This window comes from Pseudonaja textilis, chromosome 2, assembly GCF_049901715.1.
Source record: "Pseudonaja textilis isolate UNSWEBS1 chromosome 2, rPseTex1.2, whole genome shotgun sequence".
NCBI lineage: Eukaryota > Metazoa > Chordata > Lepidosauria > Squamata > Elapidae > Pseudonaja > Pseudonaja textilis.
Window position 1 is genome coordinate 107,925,386 of NC_141991.1, and position 22,155 is coordinate 107,947,540.

General features: G+C 39.0%; 1 protein-coding gene across 17 annotated transcripts in view; it reads right to left on the reverse strand.

Annotated features, from left to right (window-relative positions):
- The window catches only part of ITGB4 (integrin subunit beta 4), an 82,011-nt gene that overhangs the window by 51,480 nt on the left and 8,376 nt on the right, over window positions 1-22,155 (reverse strand). For 10 of the 17 annotated variants that reach the window (XM_087924856.1, XM_087924853.1, XM_026701996.2 and 7 more), the window contains exons 2-7: window positions 6,107-6,279; window positions 5,574-5,656; window positions 4,749-4,847; window positions 3,723-3,927; window positions 1,671-1,767; window positions 229-400 (exon numbers count right to left, since the gene is read on the reverse strand). In XM_087924856.1, coding sequence (XP_087780982.1) covers window positions 229-400; window positions 1,671-1,767; window positions 3,723-3,927; window positions 4,749-4,847; window positions 5,574-5,656; window positions 6,107-6,185 — 735 coding nt within the window. In that variant the 5' untranslated portion in view covers window positions 6,186-6,279. The remainder of the gene's footprint in view (window positions 1-228; window positions 401-1,670; window positions 1,768-3,722; window positions 3,928-4,748; window positions 4,848-5,573; window positions 5,657-6,106; window positions 6,280-22,155) is intronic. The other 7 variants (XM_087924859.1, XM_087924850.1, XM_087924858.1 and 4 more) reach the window with 1 other exon arrangement.

Consider the following 22,155-nt stretch of genomic DNA (forward strand, 5'->3'; position numbering starts at 1 on the left):
AAAAAAAAATAAAGTAAAAAAAAAAAACAGTCTCTATGATATCTAACTCCAAAGCTCACCCATTTTCTTATCAAACTGCAAACAAAACTGTCTGTGGTTTTTCAAACCAAAAATCTGCCCTACATTTTTCAACTGCTCTCCCAGTTTAGTATGCAGCTAAGGTAGTTTTTATCCTTTATAGAGAACCACTATGTCTATGCCATCTTCCGTATCCTCCTCCCTGTTTACCTTGCAAACAGCTGTTTGCAATATAGCATCAAAGCCACCTTCAGGAGCATCCAGATTCCCTGATATACGTTCCTTCATCAATTCCTGGCTGAACTTATTAATATCATTGGTTAGACGGATGACATTCTTAAAAGAGAAAGGCGGGTCAGCATTAAACCAAGGTTGCTGCAATCTGAAAGCAAAAAGACAGACAGTTTTAATGGGTAACTACTGCCAACCTGACTATCAGAAATCCTAAACAAGGATCCCTTGCAAAAACAGTTGATTATTTCTCACAATATTTAATGCAATGAATCTGAGCAGAATAGTTTCTATTTAAAAAGTAAAAAGAGACTGTATTTAAATCTCACACTAAAACAAATTCAACTTTGTTATTTGGAGCATAATATACAAGCTAGCCACTGTTATTTCTAAATTAGGCTATAAGGTTTAACACAATATAGCAACCTGCCCAAAGCACCAATAAGTTATGAGAATAGGTTGTGAGAAGCAAACATTTTATAGTAGCAGAGGACAATGAGGCTTAACATTGCTACTTCTTGTGTATGTACCCTACTTCTGAGTAGTGAGACATGGAGCACCAATTCATACACTGGGTTCAGTTTCTCAGAATGGTGCCATTTGTTCCTGTTATTTTTGTTTAATGCACATGATAATACATAACACATTTTATATTATAAATATAAATACACACACATGCATGCACACAATACACACACATGCATGCACACATGCACACAGAGGCTAAGAGGAAAGGATCTTAACATTAACATTCCTTTTCCTTTTCCAATTGCTAGAAAATTCCATACAGGATTTCTTTAAAAGAGCAAACTTGGTTCTCTGTGTATTTTCCTCAGTTTCATCTCAAAGTGATGAAAAAAATAAAAAACCAAATTACCCCCAAACAAGAGTCCCTTTCTACAAACAGATGAGTCATCTTTTATTCAAATAGTTCTCAGGACTTGCTTGGACAAGTCTGAGCCAAATTACTTAAACTGTCTATTCATGGGGCAGTTAAAATACTGTTATATGCCCCTTTGTGAAATGTTTAGAAAGCATAATTTTAGGGTAGCTTTAATGAAGCTACATTCACTGAGACTTTTATATGCTTCTTAAAAAGCATATAAAAGAGAAGGTTTATTGGGGGATTAATCAAACTAAGTCCTCAAAAAGAAATAGATTCAACGGGCCAATTGATGGCAGAATTAAAAACAAAGGAATTCTGACTGAGAGCAGATATATCAACAGTGTGTTGGTTGATATCTACAAGATTTGTGTATACATAGAATATTGTAAGAAAGTAAGAAAGCATGGTCTGAGGAAGAAATATGGAACTAGATGATCACAGATTAGATAAAAGCCTTATTTTTTTAAAAAAAATGATATAGATCCTGAATAGTTCATTTCCAAGTGACCCCAATGGATTCATCACTACTACTCACCTTAGAGGCCTCATGTCTGTCTGTGGTGCTATAACTTTGTCCACAAATTTGCCAAAACCAATGGTATAGTCATCTGTCAGCTCCCTCAAGAAATTTGCTAGCAGAATAGAAGAAAGGAAGGAAGGATGAAAATATTTGGAGACTTTAGATTAAATCTTATAATCCCACAATTGAGTTCAGTTACTATAAATATTATGTTGGATGAAGTAAAGTCATTCACTCCTGGAACCAATTAAAATTTATAGCAATCCTGAGAGATGTTTATGACCATGCAGAGCAAAGTGTATTACAAGGGAACTTTAATGCGATTTGAGTATACATTCTTGTTTTTTGAATTATTTATTAGTATTATGGTAATAAGAATCAGTTTGGTATAGTAATTAACGCAGCAGGCTAGAAACTGGGGGAATCATCAACTCTAATCCCACTTTAGGCACAAAGCCACCTGGGTAACTTTGGATAGCCACTGTTTTCAGTCCTAAGAAGCAAGCCATTGCAAACTACTTAAACAATATTGCTAAGAAAACTTAAGGGACTTGAAGATGCTATAATAAGAATAAAAATAAGAAAGTCTTGTTCATTGATATTGCTATCCCAGGTAATTCTAGGATTGAGAAAAGGAAATTTTAGAAAATACCAGGACTTGTAGATGGAAGTTAATACATATGGAGAAAGAAATTTGTTGCTACTGCACTGTAGTTGTGATTTCAGCTCTTGGAATAATACCTAAATGTTTCTCTCAATATTTGGAAATTTTGAATTTATCGGACCTGAACACTTTAATTTTATAAGAATAAAATACACTGCTTGGAACAGCCCATATCCTCAGGTGCTACCTTAATCATTCTTAGGTCCTTGGTTAGAACATGAATTATTAAGTTTTCACCATTCTTTATGAATTTAATTGTATATTACCCAAATTTGAATCTCTCTCTCATAACTTTATATCCTTTATATCCTAATTATCTTGATATCCTAAATGCACTCATTTTAGTCATAGGAAACAACTATGAAACTGATTTAGTTTTTTTAAAGTTTCCTATTCCTATAAAATGTTGGACTTAATACATTTGTCCTCAATCCACCCAAAGTTAAATCTATGTATAAAGTATTCATTCACTTTACTCACTCTACTTCTTCCTCCTATGGTTTTCTCCCCCGCCCCCCACTCTGCTTTGTTTTAATTTTAAGTTCTCTAAATCAGGAGTAAGTTCTCTTTGTATGCTATTTGTGCTTTGCTGCTAGTACATAAACAAAAGCAAGAACATGGCCTTCATATATATCAACTTGGTTCTGATGATGCATATGCATAGGTGCATGGGAATACAAATATCTCTTTGAGCTCAGCTTGACTATGAATGACTATGGATTATTTGGCATCTAGTTATTTGGCAACAATGAAGAAGCATTTCTTACAGCTTTCTTTTTGGATGTTTTATTGATTTCCATGGTAATGGCTACATTATTTCCTGGTGATTACCCATCCAAATGCTAACTAGCTTTAACTTTGCATACTGTTTCAAATTAGCTTGGTTGCTGTCAGGGGCAAAGAATGAGGACCATTTGTAAGAATGCAGCATAAAAGATTTATTCAAGCGTATATCTGGTCAACTAAAGTTCAGCGCTGAATTGATGCCAGATAATGATCAATGGAATACTGGAAGGATTGAACTTTGAGTGCTTGTAGGAATGCAAGGACTCTAAACTGATGATGCATTTAACTCTGCCACCCAGCCCTATCCTCTCTTCTACAGTTGCCTAGCAGCCCTAGAATGTGAGGGCCTCCATGATGAGAAACAACCAAGGAAAATCAAATGAAGCATTTAAAATGGGAATAGATTTCTTAGTCGCATGTTCCATGCTGAAGCTGGAATAAATCAAGTTTGCAAAAAAAAAAAAAAAAAAAAAAGTGCCAGCTTTTAACTGCCACATATATAATCCACCTGCTGGTCTTAGATTTTGTTTCCCTCCCTTTGCCAGCTTCCTTGAAAAATTGCTAATAATTAACTGAATGAGAAATATCTTTCAAAATGGGATCATTTAATCTCTCACCAAGGTTCTGGCCCATTTGTTTCAGGTTGTCCAAGTCATCAGACATGGAAAATGAAAAATCCATAAGGATGTAGAGGTCCACAGGAGATTCAAAGGGCTCAAACAACTGCATGGTAATATTTACTTCCTCATCTGGTCTCAGTTTGAGTGATATGTGCTGCGGAGATACTTGTGCTTTTTTCAAAGATGTATTAATTTTGAAATCCTGCCAGGAAAGACATCAGTTATACGTAATAGGGGAGCCTGAAAAGACTTAGAGAAGACTCTCATAGCAAATTGGTTGAATGTAATGATTCCCAAGATAATATTACAGTACTATGGGTATACAGGTAGTCCTTGACTTACAGCCATTTGTTTAGTGCCCATTTGAAGTTACAATGCCACTGAAAAAAGTGACTTATGACTGATTTTCACCTTCATGTCTGTTGCAGTATCCCTATGGTTACATGAACAAAGTTTGGGTGTTTGGCAACTGGCATGTACTTAAGACAGTTGCACTGTCCCAGCATCATGTGATCACAATTTATAACCTTCCCAGCAGGCTTCTAATAAGTAAAATCAATGAGAGAAACCAGGTTTGCTTAACAACTGTGGTAATTTGCTTAACAACTATGGCAAAAAAAGATGGAGCAAAACCCATTTAATAACTGCCTTGCTTAGCAACAGAAATATCAGGCTTAACTGTGCTTATAAGTCGAGGACTATCTGTAAATGGTTGCACTAAATCAGGGGTGTCAAACTGGTGGCCTGCGGGCTGGAGGCGTCATGCAAGGCCACGCCCGCTCCAGCCCCATGAATGGGAAAAACATTGTGAAACATCACATGATGGCAGCTGACATGGTGAGTTTGATATCTGTGCATTAAATCAGCAAAACATTCTAATTAGAAATTACTTCGTTGAGAATAGCTACTTAGTTAATCTTTTTATTGACAAGTTTTGCACTGGGCTGCTCTGGGAGATTATTCAGGTATATATTAATTTTCTTATGTTTATATCCATCATTCTTTCACTGTACCTCTACTTACCTTAGTAATTAATAACTCTCCAGATTTCACTTTTATGTTGTTCTGACATCCAGAGTTCCTTAGATTATTTTCCAAATCACAACGGCTGCCTTTGAAGTTCTGGGATGAGAATAATTAGACAGTAAAGTATGCTTAGAAATTAGGCTCAAAATTAAATTATCTTTAGGGATTCAGCCTCTGCCTTAATATTACATTAAGGTTAGAATTAGTGACTCATTGAAAAATTCTAACTGAGCATGATGCCTGTATTGAAATTTCCCAATCTTTTTTGGCCTTGTTGATGTTATATTGTAGGCATCATCACAAAGTGGCTGTTACTGTGGTTACTACAGTAGATAACCAGGCAATCTCTCCAACCCCTAACTGACTGAATTCTTAGCTTTCGAACCCAATTTATTTGATTTTTTTTGCCTCACTAGGACACAAGTTTCAAAGAAGACATCCCCTTAGAAAATAAAATTATTTTGTTATTAACCATGTAGACCTCCTGAAGGAAACTTCAGTTAGGTTGGGAATACTTTTCAGTATTTAATTCTCTCTCCCCTCAGTGTTTCTGAGGGGTGCTACTGAGGAAATCAAATCACCATAAAAGAGTATGTGGATTCTTTTTTGTTAATTTTTGTTCTTTTACTGTTTTTAATGGGTTTTGTTGGTTCTTAAAACTGACAAACAATTCATGAAATCCATGTTGTCAGATTGAAGGAGGAAGGATTAAATAATAAAATAAACAGATCAATGTCAAAGGACTGGATGGACAGGGATCATGGCTAAATCTCAGTGTTTGAGATCACATCGTCCTATCTTCAATAACTGAAAATCTTTTACCTCATCTGTGCAAAAAGTACAGCTGTTGCTCACTCGGATGCATTCAGTGCAGCTTTTTGCCTTAGAAGCCACACAGTAGTTAACTACAAACAAACAAACAAACAGGTTAGAACATAATTCTCTAGGAATAGGCTAGTTCTAAAATGTGGTCATACCATAATTTTCTTTCAAACTTATAGCATCAATTGTTCCCATTTTTTAGAAAGTGAGCATAATCACATAAAATTGTATATTAGTGCAACTCATGATGATGATCATCATCACTGTTGAATTTTCAGATGTGAAATTCATAAAACTTCATTGCGCCCACACTGACATTTTATACAATTGGATATGAGGCATGAGCCATTCTTGCTTTGTAACATTTGATCTTAAATGCTAATGCTTTGCTTCTTTTTAATTTGAAGAGTATATAAGCCCCATTTGGGAGTGCCATTGATTTTATGATGCCTGTAGTCTAGAAGCATGTTTCCAAATTGCAAGCAGCCTGGATTGGGGAAAATCATAATCAAGACTACACTTTTTGAACTTACTTTTCTTCCCTTGGCCTAAGATAAAAACCAGGGAGAACAGAAGCAGCTGGAACCACATCCTTCCCAAGAGCTTATCCATTCTTCCTGAAATACAGTAGACTGTGGAGTCAGCAATGGCTCAGCTCAGACTCATTTGATAATTCTTGCACTCCTTTAACGTGGTCTTCTGTAATCTGGAAGATGTAATTCCAACATATTTGGGAGCCATCAGATTATGGAAGGGTTATAGAGAACAATCACAGGATTCTTATCACTGGAGGGGATTGGAATACAAAATTCCCTGCTGCAGATACAAGAGAGCTCTGAATAACCTGAGATAGTCAGCAATACTATGTAGCTGAATTAACATCAAATTCCTGAGCAACCTTGAACTAGCAAGCAGAAATTCTTGCATGGTGTGTGTGTCAGTGGCGGGATTATTATTATTTTTTTACTGGTTCTATGAGCGTGGCTTGGTGAGTGTGGTAGGGGAAGGATACTGTAAAATCTCCAGTCAGAGGTGGCATTTGCCGGTTTTCCAAACTACTCTAAATCTCCACTACCAGTTTTCCAGAACTGGTCAGAACCTGCTGAATACTACCTCTGGTGTGTGTGTGTGTGTGTGTGTGTGTGTGTGCTTGAAAAATGTAACGATTTGTTTCTATAAGTAAAGGTAGAAAGTTTTAAAGCCCCAAATCTGAATTTTTGGAAATGCTACTTAACTTCTGAGATTTTGCCAGGCTTTGACTTTGCACTTTCCAACTATTTTTCACAGGCATGAAAAATAAACTAAATACTTGCTTGGAGGAGAGAAAGAGATAGATGGAAAGGGATATAGATTCCATGTTCAGTATATATCAGCCTGCATGGAGCAATACAGCATCAGTTCCTACTATCTTCTGACATTCAAAGAAGGTAACTGAATCAAAGCATCTGTCTAACACGGAATGAACAATGGCCCGATATCTTGTATAGAAAGGCACAAGCCTCATACTCATGCATGATGAAGCATCCTCACTGGTCACATTAGTTTGCAAAGAGTTTGCTCATAAAATGCTCACTGCTCACATAGTGAACTTTTATGTAGTTTATACTGTACATCCCTTCTCTGGTAGTTTTGTGTATTGATGAGAAAATCCATCTCAAGAATGCATTTTCAGAAATGACTATGTATCACTGACTTGTGCTAAAAGTATGTTCCATGTTCACAAAGGTGGAGATTTATGGTTGGTCCTACCCCCACAGCTCTGGCTTCCTATCTTAATTAGCATCGTGGCATTATAAGTCCCGGTGGTGCAGTGGTTCGAGTGCAGTACTGCAGGCTGCTTCTGCTGACTGCTGGCTGACTGCAATTTGGCAGTTCAAATCTCACCAGGCTCAATGTTGACTCAACCTTCCATCCTTCCAAGGTGGGTAAAATGAGGAGCCAAATTGTTGGGGGCATTAGGCTGACTCTGTAAACCGCTTAGAGAGGGCTGTAAACTACTGTAAAGTGTTATATAAGTCTAAGTGCTATTGCTGTAAGCTTAAGGAATCCAAATGCAGAACTGCCAGAACTCCGGCATTAGAAGTTGAAAGGGAACATAGGTATTTATCCATGACAAGCACAGCAGCAGCAGAAAAGAAAAAAGAAAAAGAAGCCAATCAGTGAGGCAAGATATGGACCTAAGAACGTAGGGCGAGGTTCTTGGTCACAGGCCAATAGACAAGCACTAATTGGCTGATAATTCTCAATGCTTAACTTTGGCACTGATTGGCTGGTAATGTTCTGTGGCTTGCAAATATCCCGATGTTCTGATTCTGTAGATCTTGAACAGAGTCAAAATAGCCTACATACGGTCTTTTCATTTAAGGAACCATTTCCCAGCTTTGGGAAATTCTTGGGGTGTGTGGACTTCAATTTCCAGAATTTTTATCAATTCTACCGGTCTACAATAGAAAACGTCCTCACATATTGCGTTACGGTATGGTATGCTGGCTTGACATCCGCAGACAGAAAGTCATTACAAAGGGTAATGAGTAGAGCACAAAATATCATGGGGGTCGTCCCCTGACCTTGCTAAGATGAAATTGCTAGGACTCGATATCTCAGCAGAGGGAGGAAAATCCTCAGGGATGATTCACACCCTGGTCAGCACTTCTTTATTCTCCTACCATCGGGCAGAAGATACAGAAGCATAACCAGTTGAACGAACAGGCTGAAAAATAACTTCTATCCGTGGGCTGTCAAACTTCTGAATGCAACATAACCCCACAACTATTATAGCATGACAGACTTGCAGGGCCAGCACAACGTGCAACATGTCTACACTGGTGCAATATAAGATAATGTAATGTTAAGCACATATATGTATATAGCATCGTGTGTCTGTTAGTATGATCCACTGGGTTAGGATTTTCTTTCTTTCACTTACGAGTTATTGAGATGTATTCTGTGTTGGGGGAGGCTGCACTAAAGGAGGCTCATCCAATCTCATTGTACACATCTTATGCATTGACAATAAAGGTCTGAATTAAACTGGCATGCTGCCTGGGAAATTTGAAGCACTGAAGAGAGCAGTCAGGACGGGAAACACAACTTTAACTGTACTTAGTGATGGAAAGTCCTTTAAGTGCAGTATGTAAATATTCCATAGAAGAAAGACAATCTTTTTAAGTACTACCAGTAATACCTTTTGATGATATTTCAACATTTACTGTCTCTTAATTATTATCATTGCTATTCAATTGCTCCTCTTTAACTGAATCGCTGCTTCTTTTATTATTTTATGTATTGTTTTTCTTTAAACTTACACTTTGGCCTCTTTTATATATAAGTTAATTGGCTTATATATAAGTTAATTGGCTAACTCTAACATTAAACTCATCATAATAATAAAATAATTCCCCGCTGTGCTGACAGATTTTGATTACAAAGCAACTACAGTTCCAATCAGTGCCTCAGATAAAACCATGAGTTAATTGGCTATGTTTAAGAGAGAATAAATTCGGCTCTTTATTTCTGGAACTTTCAAATTATGGTTCTTATACTCAAAACGGGACACTGATGAAAATATTTTGCTTTTATCCCAGAATGTTTTGTGAATACTCCCTATGTTCATGCTCATTTCCCACAGTGAAATCACACCAGCAAACAAAAATGATAGGTCTACTTGTAGGACTTTGGCATAGCCCAGAGTCTCTGCTTCAGAGGAGATCTATAAGCAAGGCTAAAGGTTCTTCTTTTCTGCTGCATGGCTGTTAGCATTTCTGAATGGATGTGTGCGCGCCTGTTGTTTATACTATCCCAAGGCTGTACTAAACTTTTGCTGCATTGTTTCAGTAATGATTGCAGCTAGGGAAGGGATGGATAGTTCAGGATTTTACATAAAACACCACTCAAATATAAAACCACCACGTCAGGAAAACAGGTTCAGCTGAGTTTGTATACTTAACATGCTTTATTTCTCTTGGCAAAAACATTCAGATTAACAGAATAACAGAGTTGGAAGGCACCTTGGAGGTCTTCTAGTCCAATCCTGTTCAGGCAGGAAAACTTATACCATTTCAGACAAATGCTTGTTCAATCTCTTCTTAAAAACTTCCATTGTTGGAGCATTCACAACTTCCGGTGGCAAGCTGTTCTACTGATTAATTGTTCTAATTGTTAGGAAATTTCATCTTAGATAATGTATGAGATAATGTTCATACCTAATGTATGAGATAAAGTTAAAACACAACAAGTCACTTGTTCTAGAAAGCATCAGTCTTATTGTGTTCCTTAAGTACTTTTTTCAAGTTCTACTTCAGTTTAGTAAGGTAGACTAATAAATTTATTGCAGAAGATGATTTGCAAGAGGTATTGGATTTTCAAACCAGAATTAGAATATGCTGCATATCATACTGTCCCGGAGCAGTTACAAATCTTATTTTAACTTCTGTAATATATTTACAGAACTTCTATAATATAATTTAGAAACTTCAGTGAGCTTGCTCAAATGAAAAACAAATCTGAAGAAATAATCTCTGGAGAGAAAACTATTCCGAAAACCAAGGAAAAAAGGAAGTTGCCTAGCATTAAACCTTGAAAACTTCTGTTATGTACACATACAATTGATGTGTGGGTGATCTGCAGCAATTGGCCTCTCATACCAGTAGTTCAAAATATGCATCCCTCTGCACACATGACTCATGATTCACTGCCAAAACAAGCACCTCTTTTTCCTGAGTTTGGGACTTTCTAGGCTAATAAAAACCAGAGAAGAAAAACAAGATACGTTTCCAAACAACCCCCTCCTATCAGCTATTTCCCATTGTGCTAACAATTTCCAGCAGCTGTTAAAGAATGCTGGGTGGGGCTGTGGAAAATGCCCAGCCTCCATAGGAAATTCTCGTCTAGGGAGAGCGGGGTGGGTATCTGTAAACTTGCAAGCTCACATCCTCACAAGGTCTTTCTTTCTTTCTTTCTTTCTTTCTTTCTTTCTTTCTTTCTTTCTTTCTTTCTTTCTTTCTTTCTTTCTTTCTTTCTTTCTTTCTTTCTTTCTTCCTTCCTTCCTTCCTTCCTTCCTTCCTTCTTTCTCTCTTCCTCTCTTTCTCTCTCTCTCTCTCTCTCTCTCTCTTTCTTTCTCCCCTTTCCTTTCTTTTTTCTTCCCTCATTCCTTTCTCTCTCTCTCTCTCTTCCTCTCTGACTTTCTCTCTTTCTGCATTTCTCTCTGTCTCTTTCCTTTCTTCCTTCCTCTCTTTCTCTCTTCCTCTCTTTTTCTCTCTCTTTCTCTCTCTCTCTCTTTGTCTTTTTTCTTTCTCTCTCTCTTTTTCTTTCTCCCTTTCTTTTTTCTCTCTCTCTTTCTCCCCTTTTCTTTCTTCTCTCTCTCTCTCTCTTTTCTTTCTTTCTTTCTTTCTTTCTTTCTTTCTTTCTTTCTTTCTTTCTTTCTTTCTTTCTTTCTTTCTTTCTGACGTTCTCTTTCTCTGTGTGTCTTTCTCTCTCTCTCTTTCTTCTTTCTTCCTGCCACTATAAACAAAGTAGAGACAGAAGACTTGTTTATGGAATTGTTACATGGAATGCTAAACTGTTTTAAATTGGGGGATTGTTCTTTACAAATGCTATTGCTTGGACAGAGAATTTCACTACAAGCATGTGCTCTTCAGGAAGCCCCAGCAGGTGTGGAGTGCACATCTACACCCACTCCAAGGCATTAGTTTGGCTTTGGATCTACAGTGCAGCACACTCTATTGGTAATATTCCAAAGCTGTGAGCCAGACCTATAATTTATAAACCAAAGCACAGTAGCTGGGTTCATACAACATAGTATACCACAAAGATACGCACTAGGTCTCTGTTGCAAACCTGACACTCATCAGATAACAGCAGATAACAATACAAATCTCAACCTTGCACCATCTAATGGTCATCCAGAATTTTGCACACAAGGTCTAATAGCTCTACCAAATAGGCAAACGAAATGGGAGTTTGAGGTATTATGCAAAGACAGTCGATATTTTAAACATTTATTTTTCAGTTCATATCTTGCCTGTCCTCCATCTGCTCAAAGTGGCATACATAGTACTGATAAAAAAGAATATTTGTAGTTCAAGATTGACATGAGAGGTCCTTTGTGCTCTCTCGACTTGCTTATTTTCTTGCAGACTTTTCATTATCCAAACTGGGTAACATCATCAGTGCTAGTAAGGAGTGCTGTTTGCTATCAGTTTATATTCTAATGGCTTGCCTGTCAGTGTTGGTGGGAATGATCTTAGAGAAACTAAAAACCCAAGTCTACAGAAAAAACTCTCATACTAACCAGGTGCTCTTGTACTAAAGCAACAATCCAATCTTTCACAGAAGTTCTGTAAGAACTTTATTTAGATGAGCTCGAACACGCTGCAGCAAACCAAAACAGCAGAACAAGGAAATAGAGCATCTATACAACCCATTCCAATAAAATGGATATTCACGCAACTTTATCAAAAAGTCCCTGACCACTCAACCCAATACAGCACAACCAACACAAACCCTAAAAAGAATTACACTGCCATACATCAAGAATATCTCAGGAACCACCAACAGATTACTACAACCACATGGAATCAGAATAGCACACAAGCCAACCAAAGCCCTTCAAAACATCCTAAGCAGACCAAAAGACCCAACAACCCCAGAAGAAAAAAAAACAGGAATCATCTACAACATACAACGTAAAAATTGCAACAACTGCTATGTGGGACAAACAGACTAGCAGAATGCATCCCCAGTCAGAAGACATGATGAAAATGGTTTAATTTCACAACTATAGACAGATTAAACCGTAATTTCAATTGGGAAAATGTGACCATCATAGACCAAGCCAATTCCAGAACTGCCAGGGAATTTCTAGAAGCCTGGCACTCTGACAAATCAGCCATCAATAGACACATAGGCAATAACAATATCTATAATAGCGGTAGTGAACCTATGGCCCGCTTGCCAGAGGTGGCATGCAGTGCCCCCTCTGTGGGCATGCATGTCATCATCCCAGCTCATCTCCACCACTCACCTCCCACCAGCTAGCTGGTCTTTAGGTCTCAGACATGTATGCGTGAGGGCCGGGGCGCATGTACAGGGGGCGCATGCAGGGTGGGGTGCACGCACAGGGCATGGGCACCTACACAGGGGCCACATGCACGAGGGGGCACACGGACCTTGCATTTTGGGTATGCATACCTGCGCACACGTTGGGCACATCGCCGATCTATAGACCATGCAAAAAAGACTATCAGCCAGCTCAAAAAGAAACAAAAAGACCCAAGCATCTCTCCACCAGCAATCAACACCCAGAGCAGCATAGATTAACTCCAAGGTTAACATCAGACCAACAATCAAGTAAACAATACCCCAATCAAGAAACTACCAAAGAAGCCTACAGCATTAAGCCCAATCAAAGAATCTTTAAGACCATCCCACCCCCCCAACACTGGAAGCCACTAGAATATAAACTGATAGCAAACATCATTCTTTACTCGCGTATTTGATGTTACCTAGTTTGGGTAATGAAATGTCTGCAAGAAAACAAGAAAAGCTCAGAGAGCACCAAAGACCCCTCATAGATAGTATTCCTCCAAGTGTTTCCACCAACAACTCTCTGGCCGTTTTACTGAAAGTGAGCTGGCTCAGAATCATCCAGTTGTTTTGCATGGCTAAAGGGTGAAATTGGTCTCCAGTTTTAGTGCAATATTTTAGCCACTGTACTACATTTAGCTATCTTTTCATGCAAATATTTGGAAAGTGTTTCATCAAGGGAGAGAAAAATGCCTAATAGAGAAAAGCACCAAGTGGAAAGCAAAGTGGGAACGTGAACCGGCCTGACATACCCTTACATGGGCTTAGCCGTGCTACGGATTGCATAGAGCAAACACATTGTCCACAAACACACACAGACATATATCTGTCCTGTCTCCTTTAGTTTCACATACTGCATTGAACCACAAAATTAGCAGCTGTGCCTGTAAAACAAACTATGGTAGCTAAGACTCAACTATATTATTAAATTATAAATGATGATTTTCAAAGCAAAGCAGCTGGGACCCACACACACATTAGACTTGGCCAAAGTCAGATCTATCTGTTGTTGTTTTTTTGATGCCTGAATAAATATTGAACCTATCTAAGCTGGGATTTGAATCCAGATAATTCCCTGGAGTCAAACACACAGTTCCAGATAATATTTTCCAGAACTCATTTGAACTATGAAACATTTAGGAAGCATGCTGTAAAATTGTGCCATAAAATTAATGTCGTGTTTTTGAAACAAAGTCCATAAAGCTGTTGTGCTTGTAGGAAATGACTTGATGGTGCTACATGGGTTGGCTCTGCATGGCTGGTGAATGCAGGAGCTGCTTTTGGTCACCCTCCTAGCCATGCAGATAAATAAACAGTTGCTGTATGCCTGGGCCCTGGATGAAGGAGTAGCTTCCGTACAGTTGGAAGGTGAGCCAGCAATGTGTTTAAAGTGTTGGACAAGCCATCTTCAGCTCTAAAAACTCACCAGGTGACTTTGGGTGCTGTCTCAGTCCAACTTCCCTCAATCATAAGATAGCTGCTATCGGAAGGGAAATCCCCACTAAGTCACCTTGAAAGGGCAGGATAAATCAAAATACATCAGTAGGTCTCAAGGCCATTAGCTCTGGCCTGTCACATGCAAGGCTCCTGCAGTCACTTTATGATCATCAGTATCATTGCTGGTATTATTCAGAGGTGGTATTCAGCAGGTTCTGACCAGTTCTGGAGAACTGGTAGTGGAAATTTTGAGTAGTTCAGAGAACCAGCAAATACCACCTCTGACTGGAGATTTTACAGTATCCTTCCCCTGCCAGGCCCACCTAGCCACACCTACAGAACCGGTTGTAAAAATTTTTGAATCCCACCATGTATTATTGTATTATTAAAGCAAATATTTAAAACATTTCTATCGGCATTCTCTTTGGTAATGATATTTTTGTCCGAACTGTGCTGCATTCATAGAGATTCAAATCATCTGTTCCAGGTAAGCATATACTTTTAATATATAAGGGAACAACTCCTGCACTTTAAAAGAGAATGAGCTCATGTTCTGATAATGTGATGAAGTCTTCCCACCAAGCAGTCATAAACAGGAGTTGTAAGGGCCTGTATGATTACCGACTGTGCATGGAGATAAATAAGATTAATGTCTTCATGCAAGAGCACTCATCCAGCAAAGGCTCATGACTAGTTCTAGATAGTGAATTATTCTGACATGTCAATACACTGCCGAAATCTTTGTGGCTGTGGCTAAGTATAAATTCGTGCTCTTGGAATAGGTGTGATAATTTAACTACCTAGCCAAGTGTGGTTAGGGAGCAATTTCTATTATATCCCCAGAGAGATGAAACTATGAAGATAATCCATGATTTAGTTGTACATCAAAAGAAGAGTGAATCATGTTTCTCCCATGAGATTGGTCAAACTGAAAACCATTAATCTAGTTTGGATTGTTTCCTCTTTTTTTTTGCAGAGGTAGGGAATGGGTGAAAAAGGAAACTATAATTAGAATTTTTGCAGCTTGGTAAGACTTGTCTGTAACTAAAGCAAAGCCGTATTAAAACAGACCACTTTCTTTGTCCAATTTATTCAGCCCTCTAAAGGTAGGCCAACTCAGGAAACAGACACCACAAGAAATATCAGAGCTCAGGTCTCTTGATATAGGCTATAATAACAGAATCTTGAAAGTTTTGACAGCATTTCCCCTTCTTTACCTTTTATATTAAAGACAGTCAAACCAGAGGAACTTTTGACTTTTTTTTCCCCTCCCATTTTCCTGTTTCCTCAGGCTAAGCTCACATATTCCCATGTTTTCTAATTTCCTGCTGGATATTTTCTTCTAGGCCCTTTCCACACTTCTCTGCAAGAGCTCAAAGCAAACCAGGATCTCCTTGATGTAAACTGGGCTGAGAGTGTGTGACTGGACCAAAATCATCCAGTGAGTTTCATGGTTGGGGGTAAATTTAAAATTGGATCCCCCCGAATCTAATCCTCACACTACATAGGCTTACTACTTGGTATTCCATTGCCGTCTTCGGGATGATTGTTTACCCTTTTGCAACAGAACGTTATTGATGGTGACATTATCCATTGTCACTCCCTTGCTGCTCAATTCTCACAATGCCAGTATTTTGTCACTTGGAACTTGCAATTTATTTTTTCTGGTTCCAGGGGGAAGGGAGGGATTCAGCATTTTTAACCAACTTCTTTCTATTGTGATTCTCCTGCTCCAAGAGGCTTCCTACTGTAACTTGACTTTCTCCTTGCCTGAAATATTACATATAATTATATTAGTGATTATTTGTAAGGCTGATGTATGGTGAGAAGGATCTTTTGACTGTTCTTGAAACACTTTCTCTGTTTTTAGTTATATCTCTGCCAATATGTATCCAGCAGAATCCCTTTTACTGCCTAGATCCTGTCATCACTCCCAAGGATTTATGTGAACAAATCGTTGCCCCAGATGTAATGGCTTCAAAGAGAAACTGTTAAGTAAGCAAACTTCAAAGAGCGGAGGTTCATCTTGCCCCGTCTGGCAGCAGGGGTCTTTTACTGTTTTAAAGTTTCTGCCCACTTCATTTTTGAAAAAGGATACGTCAAGAATTGAAGCTGGGAAAGTAGAAAGGAACCAATTATCATTATAGCTACTGGGCAAGGCTGAATGGGGAAATCTTGGAATTCGTCTAATGCATAATTTTTACATTAGTGGGTTACAAGGGAAGTGTATTTATTTCCCTCAAGATCAGTTGTTGAAAGGTTGCCCACTTATATAATTCCACTCAGAAATTTCCCAAGAGTTCCCATATTTATTTACTATTTCAACTTTTATCTTGCCTTTCTTGTAAGGATTATATAAGTAGGCAGCCTTTGTAGAGTGTGTCCTTCATTTTATCACACAAGCATAGACATTGAGTGGGGGTGGTGGGGTGGTGGGGATGAAGAAGGAGTGGGCCCCGGCAGGGGTGGGTGGGTGAAAATAACCAACATGTGCTGTGACATTGCAACTCACACTCTAAGCTTGTTCACTTCTGCTGGCAATGTGGCACACAGGGGCAGAATTTGCATCAGGATGCTGCAACAATGCAATATTTTGATGAAATAATTGACTGCTATGGATGTTTCTGCCCTCCACAAAAAGGCCCTATGAACTAGATAGTGCTTAAGTTATTCAGTCAGCTGTTTAGCCAAATGGAGGTCTTCTTGGTCCCAGTTCAGAACCTTAATCATACCTCTCGGGCTATCTTAAAGTCCAATAAAATGGCTAGCCAGTTTAGAGACGGAGCAAGAATGCTTAAATACATAAATGCCCTGTGCTCCTTAGTCCCCGTCCCTGACCATGGTGTCATCTTGCTTGCTGACAAAACATAAGAAATTGTCTATGGAGCAATGTTTGTGCTGGGAGAAGATGGTAACACCTCATTAACATATTCAGATTGGCTAACTACAACATTAGGTAGCCTCAGCTATCTGCTGAAATTTATGAGTTATTTTATTTTTATCCTGCCTTTATATCTTATAAGTAACTCAAGGTGGCAAACATATATAATACTCTTTCCTCTTCTTTTTCCACACAACCATCACCATGTGAGGTGAGTTGGACTGAAAGAAAATGACTAACCCAAAGTCACCCAGTTGGCTTTTATGACAAGGACAGGACAAGAACTTACTATCTTCTGGCTTCTAGGCCAGTACTTTAACCATTAAGCACTTAATGAGAAGGAAGGACTCACTGAAGAAGAGCCTATTGCTGGGAAAGATGAGGGCAATAAAAGAATGGGACACAGAGAATGAGGTGGCTGGATGGAGTCACTGAAGCAGTGAGCGTGAGCTTAAATTGACTCCAGAAGATGGTAGAGGACAGGAAGGCCTGGAGGAACATTGTCCATGGGGTCACGATGGATTGGACACAATTTCGCAACTAACAACAACAACAACCTTAACCATTATACCAATGCTGACATTGTCATGAATATGTGTTCCTAAAGAATGGTTAATAAGGCACTTATGATCCAGGCTTAAGAAGACATGTAGACGCACTCTTAATTCAATATAAAGCAGTAGAAAAAGTGTTGTTGTCTATATATAACCAAAGTTAGTTTGGATGAATCTTCCTACTGCTGGAGAAGAAGGTCAGTCACAGTAAGGACTTGTTTGTAGGACATGCTGGACATGGGGGAAAAGGAAAACAACAACATGGATGGCATGTGTGTAGGAGGAGATTATGTAAGGCTGGCAGAACTCATGGTTGGAAATTAAACACATCTACATATACATTTAAGGCAATTTTTGAGTCTGGGTAGTTATTTATTCTTTATCTTAAAAGAATGTAGTACAATTTGGGAAATACAATTATTATTGGAAAGGGAAAGCAAGTGGAAGAGAAGAGAAGGAGTCTTCCTTGGCCATCAAACACTTATGATTTCTGCCACATTGTGCAAAACTTGTTAATAATAATTGATTTTATGGGGAGAAATCAGCAATACTAAATAAATGTTAATGCTGACACAAAGCTGTATGTATGAATCAAATCAATATTTGTTTTAATTAGATCATCAATATTTAATTCAGTGTCCTCCAGATAGGAGGCCCTGAAAATTTCTGTATGCCCTGCAACTATGGCAACACAATAAATGGCTACACCAGTTCATCTAGAAGGCACCCAATTGGAAAAGCTGTGTCACTCTAGTGTGCCTTCTTCTAAGGTGCTGGTCACGCAGTTCATGTGTGCACGATAGTCACTTAAAACTAGAGCAACAGACCGCACAGCTCATGTCCAGACATGTCTTGAGAGGTACATTTCTCAGAGATATAAAAGCAACACAAAAGAATGATCTGGACGTATGGCATTATATGATAAGCCCCTAGTTTTGGTATGACCCCACTAGAACTCCTTAAAGTATCTGATGAATTGACCCCATGCTAAAAGTTCTGGATAGATTGATTCGGCTTTTATTTCAAGAAGAGCCTCTCCCACAAAATTCCAAAAGCAAGAACAGAATCTGCCTTTATAATTCCATCAAGAAAGGTTAGGAAAGAGGGCTTATCCCCTAGATAATTTCTAAACAATGCAGCATTTTTCATCGTCCATGACTAGGCAAAACAATCATAAGTCTTCCCAAAGAGGCTGGCTTTCATTTCTTCCCCACTTTCTATAAAAGTAAAAATAAGTGTTTGGAGGCGGGATGATGATGAAAAAATGCCATTTTTCCCCGAATGCCATCACTCTGCGAAACAAATAATTCCCAGAACACTGTCAAACTATTTACTGAGTCTGCATTACTATCACTATTAATATTCGCATCATTCCTTATCACCCATCCCCTTGCACTTGTGACTATATGACTGTAACTTTGTTGCTTGCATTCTTACAATTTCTATTGACTGTTTCCTGGTATGATTTGATTGCTTATTGTACCCTATGACTATTATTAAGTGTTGTACCTTATGATTCTTGACGAATGTACCTTTTCTTTTTATGTACACTGAGAGCATATGCACCAAGACAAATTCCTTGTGTCTCTAATCACATTTGGCCAATAAAGAATTCATTCATTCATTCATTCAAAACAAGAACAAAATCTGTTTATGAACATAAAACCAAACAGAAGAACCAAACCATCTCTCTCCAATCAGCCTTTCCCAATAAACTCATTTTTATATCTAAGAATAAGAGTTCTTATTCCAGAGAGACTCCTTCAATTAAAGAATCCAAATTAAAAGAACTCTACAGTTGGAGCAACCAGGGAGAGTGAAGAGGTTCAACCTAGTTGGTGGCAGCTCATGGGAATTATCTCTCATAGGGAGATAATTGAACCTGACAGGGAAGGTTTTTTAAAATTTATCCCCCCTCCCTCCCCAATCCTGATTTGTAGCAGTATATGTCTCCATATTTTGCTTTCCCAAAGTCCCTAGAAGCATATATTGTAGGCCTTTGTCATATTTCCATTCTTGCACGGTACTTTTCTGATTTTAATCCATGAGACCAATGCCTGAGGGAGGATCAGTAGGCAGAAAAGGCCCCAAACGTAATATATCTGGCCCCCTCTGTGGATATGATGATTCAAGAGGCCAGTATACAACTGCAGCTTTAGAGTGCCAAGGGACAGAGTCTCCAGGCCTTTCCCTACTTACACCAGAGCATGGGGTGGTTTTTTTTTTCTTTCTTTAGTGTTGGATGTTCCTCCTGACATTGTCTTTATCTCCTTCCTGGCCCATACCTGCCACAGCCACAAATGCACACCTGGAAAATCAGTGGATAAGAGTTTTGGCAATGCAGAGTTTTCTTAGAATAGATTTAGACTACCCAGTCCTGAGCTAGAGGATATAGGAGGGAAGAACTTCAGGGAAGCCACGCCCTAAAATCTCTCAGGATATGTCTAATAGGATAGAAGATTATAGCTTTAGTCTGACAAAATTGGACAGAATCTGGGCATGACTGGATTTCACTGTGTTGTCCTTGGGCTTCGGCCTGACATTAGCTTTCCTAATGTTACATTTTCCTCTTAAGCTGACAACATCCTGTAGCACCATCAAGGTGAATCAAACCTGGCACATTTTGCTATTGGCATCAAGATCCCGCCTTCACACACACACACACACACACACACACACACACACACACTCAGATCCATATGTGACACAAGGCCATTGAGCTTGGCAGCTGTCTTTCAAATTGAATGCTTTGGTGAACTCACTTCTCCAGCCTGAAAATCACCTTGTCCAAGAAACTTCTATTTTGACAGATGGTGTCATGCCCCTGTCGGAATCTGATTCGGAGGGGGAGGCCGAACAGCTGACAGGGAGTGGAAGTGTGGCTCCATTGGCTGTGGAAGAAACTGGGGAAGGGCAAAGTCTGGCTGGGCAGAGCAGGGGGAGAGGTATAGCAAGGGAGAGGGAGTTCAGAGGAAGACCCAGGCCCACCCCCTCTTCATCCCAGGGCACGCAGGGAGGAACGGAGAAGGGAGCAACATGAGTTGCGTGGCTTATGGGGGAGAAAAGGGCCTTGATTCTCTTCATTAGCTGGAGCTGGGAACACAGTGTTTAAAAAGGGAGTTTGCACACAGCAACTTGTTGGAAGCAAATAGTGAGTTATTTTTCATTGTCGAGGCTTATCTGGGTTCCTAGCATCTTCCCAACTGTGTGTGTTTTGTCGGCCCTTGAAGTCTGCAATTCCTTATCTGGCCCTGTCCAGTTAATTGCTGCAGCGTGGTTTGTGTGCATTTTTATTTAGTTTATATGTACGTTGTTTTCGGACTGATTTCCTCCACTTAAAGACTGTTCTTGGGAGAGTTTTTTCTCCAGCTGAAGGTAACTGGACATTGGGGGCAAAGTTGGAGGTATTAAAGGGACTCTTCTTGCTTATTTGACCGTGTTGCCTTTGTGCCACACCCCGGGTCATCACAGATGGCTAAACCTCTAAGTCTGGTCATGTGCAGCTGAAATCAAAATGCCTCTAATCACTGGCACACCAGAACAAGCATTAAAAGGGTGTGATCGGAGTTGGCAGCAGAGGGAGCAAATGCCAATGTACTTTTCTGCTGCCTCAAGGCTGGGCGGGCATGACTTTACCTGAGCTCTACAGTATGCCCTTAGTTCCAGATATAACCTGCAGGCCTGTGTAGAGATTTGCGTCTCAGATCACTGCAAAGTCCACACCCTTCAACTTTGCTAATGATGCTGCTGACAAAGCAGCTACATGAGTAATTTTTCAGGAATATACGTAATTTAAGACACTAACAACTGCATGGCATGGTGCCAGTTTTTGGTCTGATGCCTATTAGTCCAGAGACAGTCGTAGGGGGATGCATTTGTGTCAGATAGCCAACTCAAAATTGGTACTAGTAAATCGTATAACCAGTACTGTAATGGAAAAAGTAATCAAATACCATAAATTCACTAGAAGAGGGGAGGTATAATATATTGCCACTTCAGATAGTTCAAGAATGAAGTTAACCATCTAGTTATAAAAGATAAAGGTAGTTAGAATAACTACTCAAATAATCTGTAAACCTCCAAAAGGAAAGAAGGAAAGGAAAGAAGGAATAATTTGAGTCTAGTATCTGCCAACATTTTTGAACTTGTTATTGGAAATTGCTCAGCGGTAGCATTGCTACATATCTTGACAACCAAAACAGGCATCAATTTTTTGCTTCGCATTACAACAAAGTAATGCTACCCTTGCAAATGCTGCCAGAATCTTGATATTCTTATTTAATATTCCAAAAAGATGGAAAACCTCAAAAAAGTGTGAATCCCTTTACTTACTATGAAGATAATCCATGCATTTGTAGATATAATCACACTCAATCTGAGCCTTGAATTGTCTTTATTAGTCCTTCATATACTGTATCTCTAGAACAACATCAGGAAACTTTGGCACAAGTTCTGGCTTCATTTGATGCCTGTATAAACCTAGTTCATTGTGAAGTAGTCTATCTTCAAACTCAATATATGTAGTGTATAGTAGTTGGTAGTGCTTGACTAAGGATAGGTGGCATCCAGAGACCGTATTGTCTGATGCAGTAGTGGTATTCAGCAGGTTCTGACCAGTTCTGGAGAA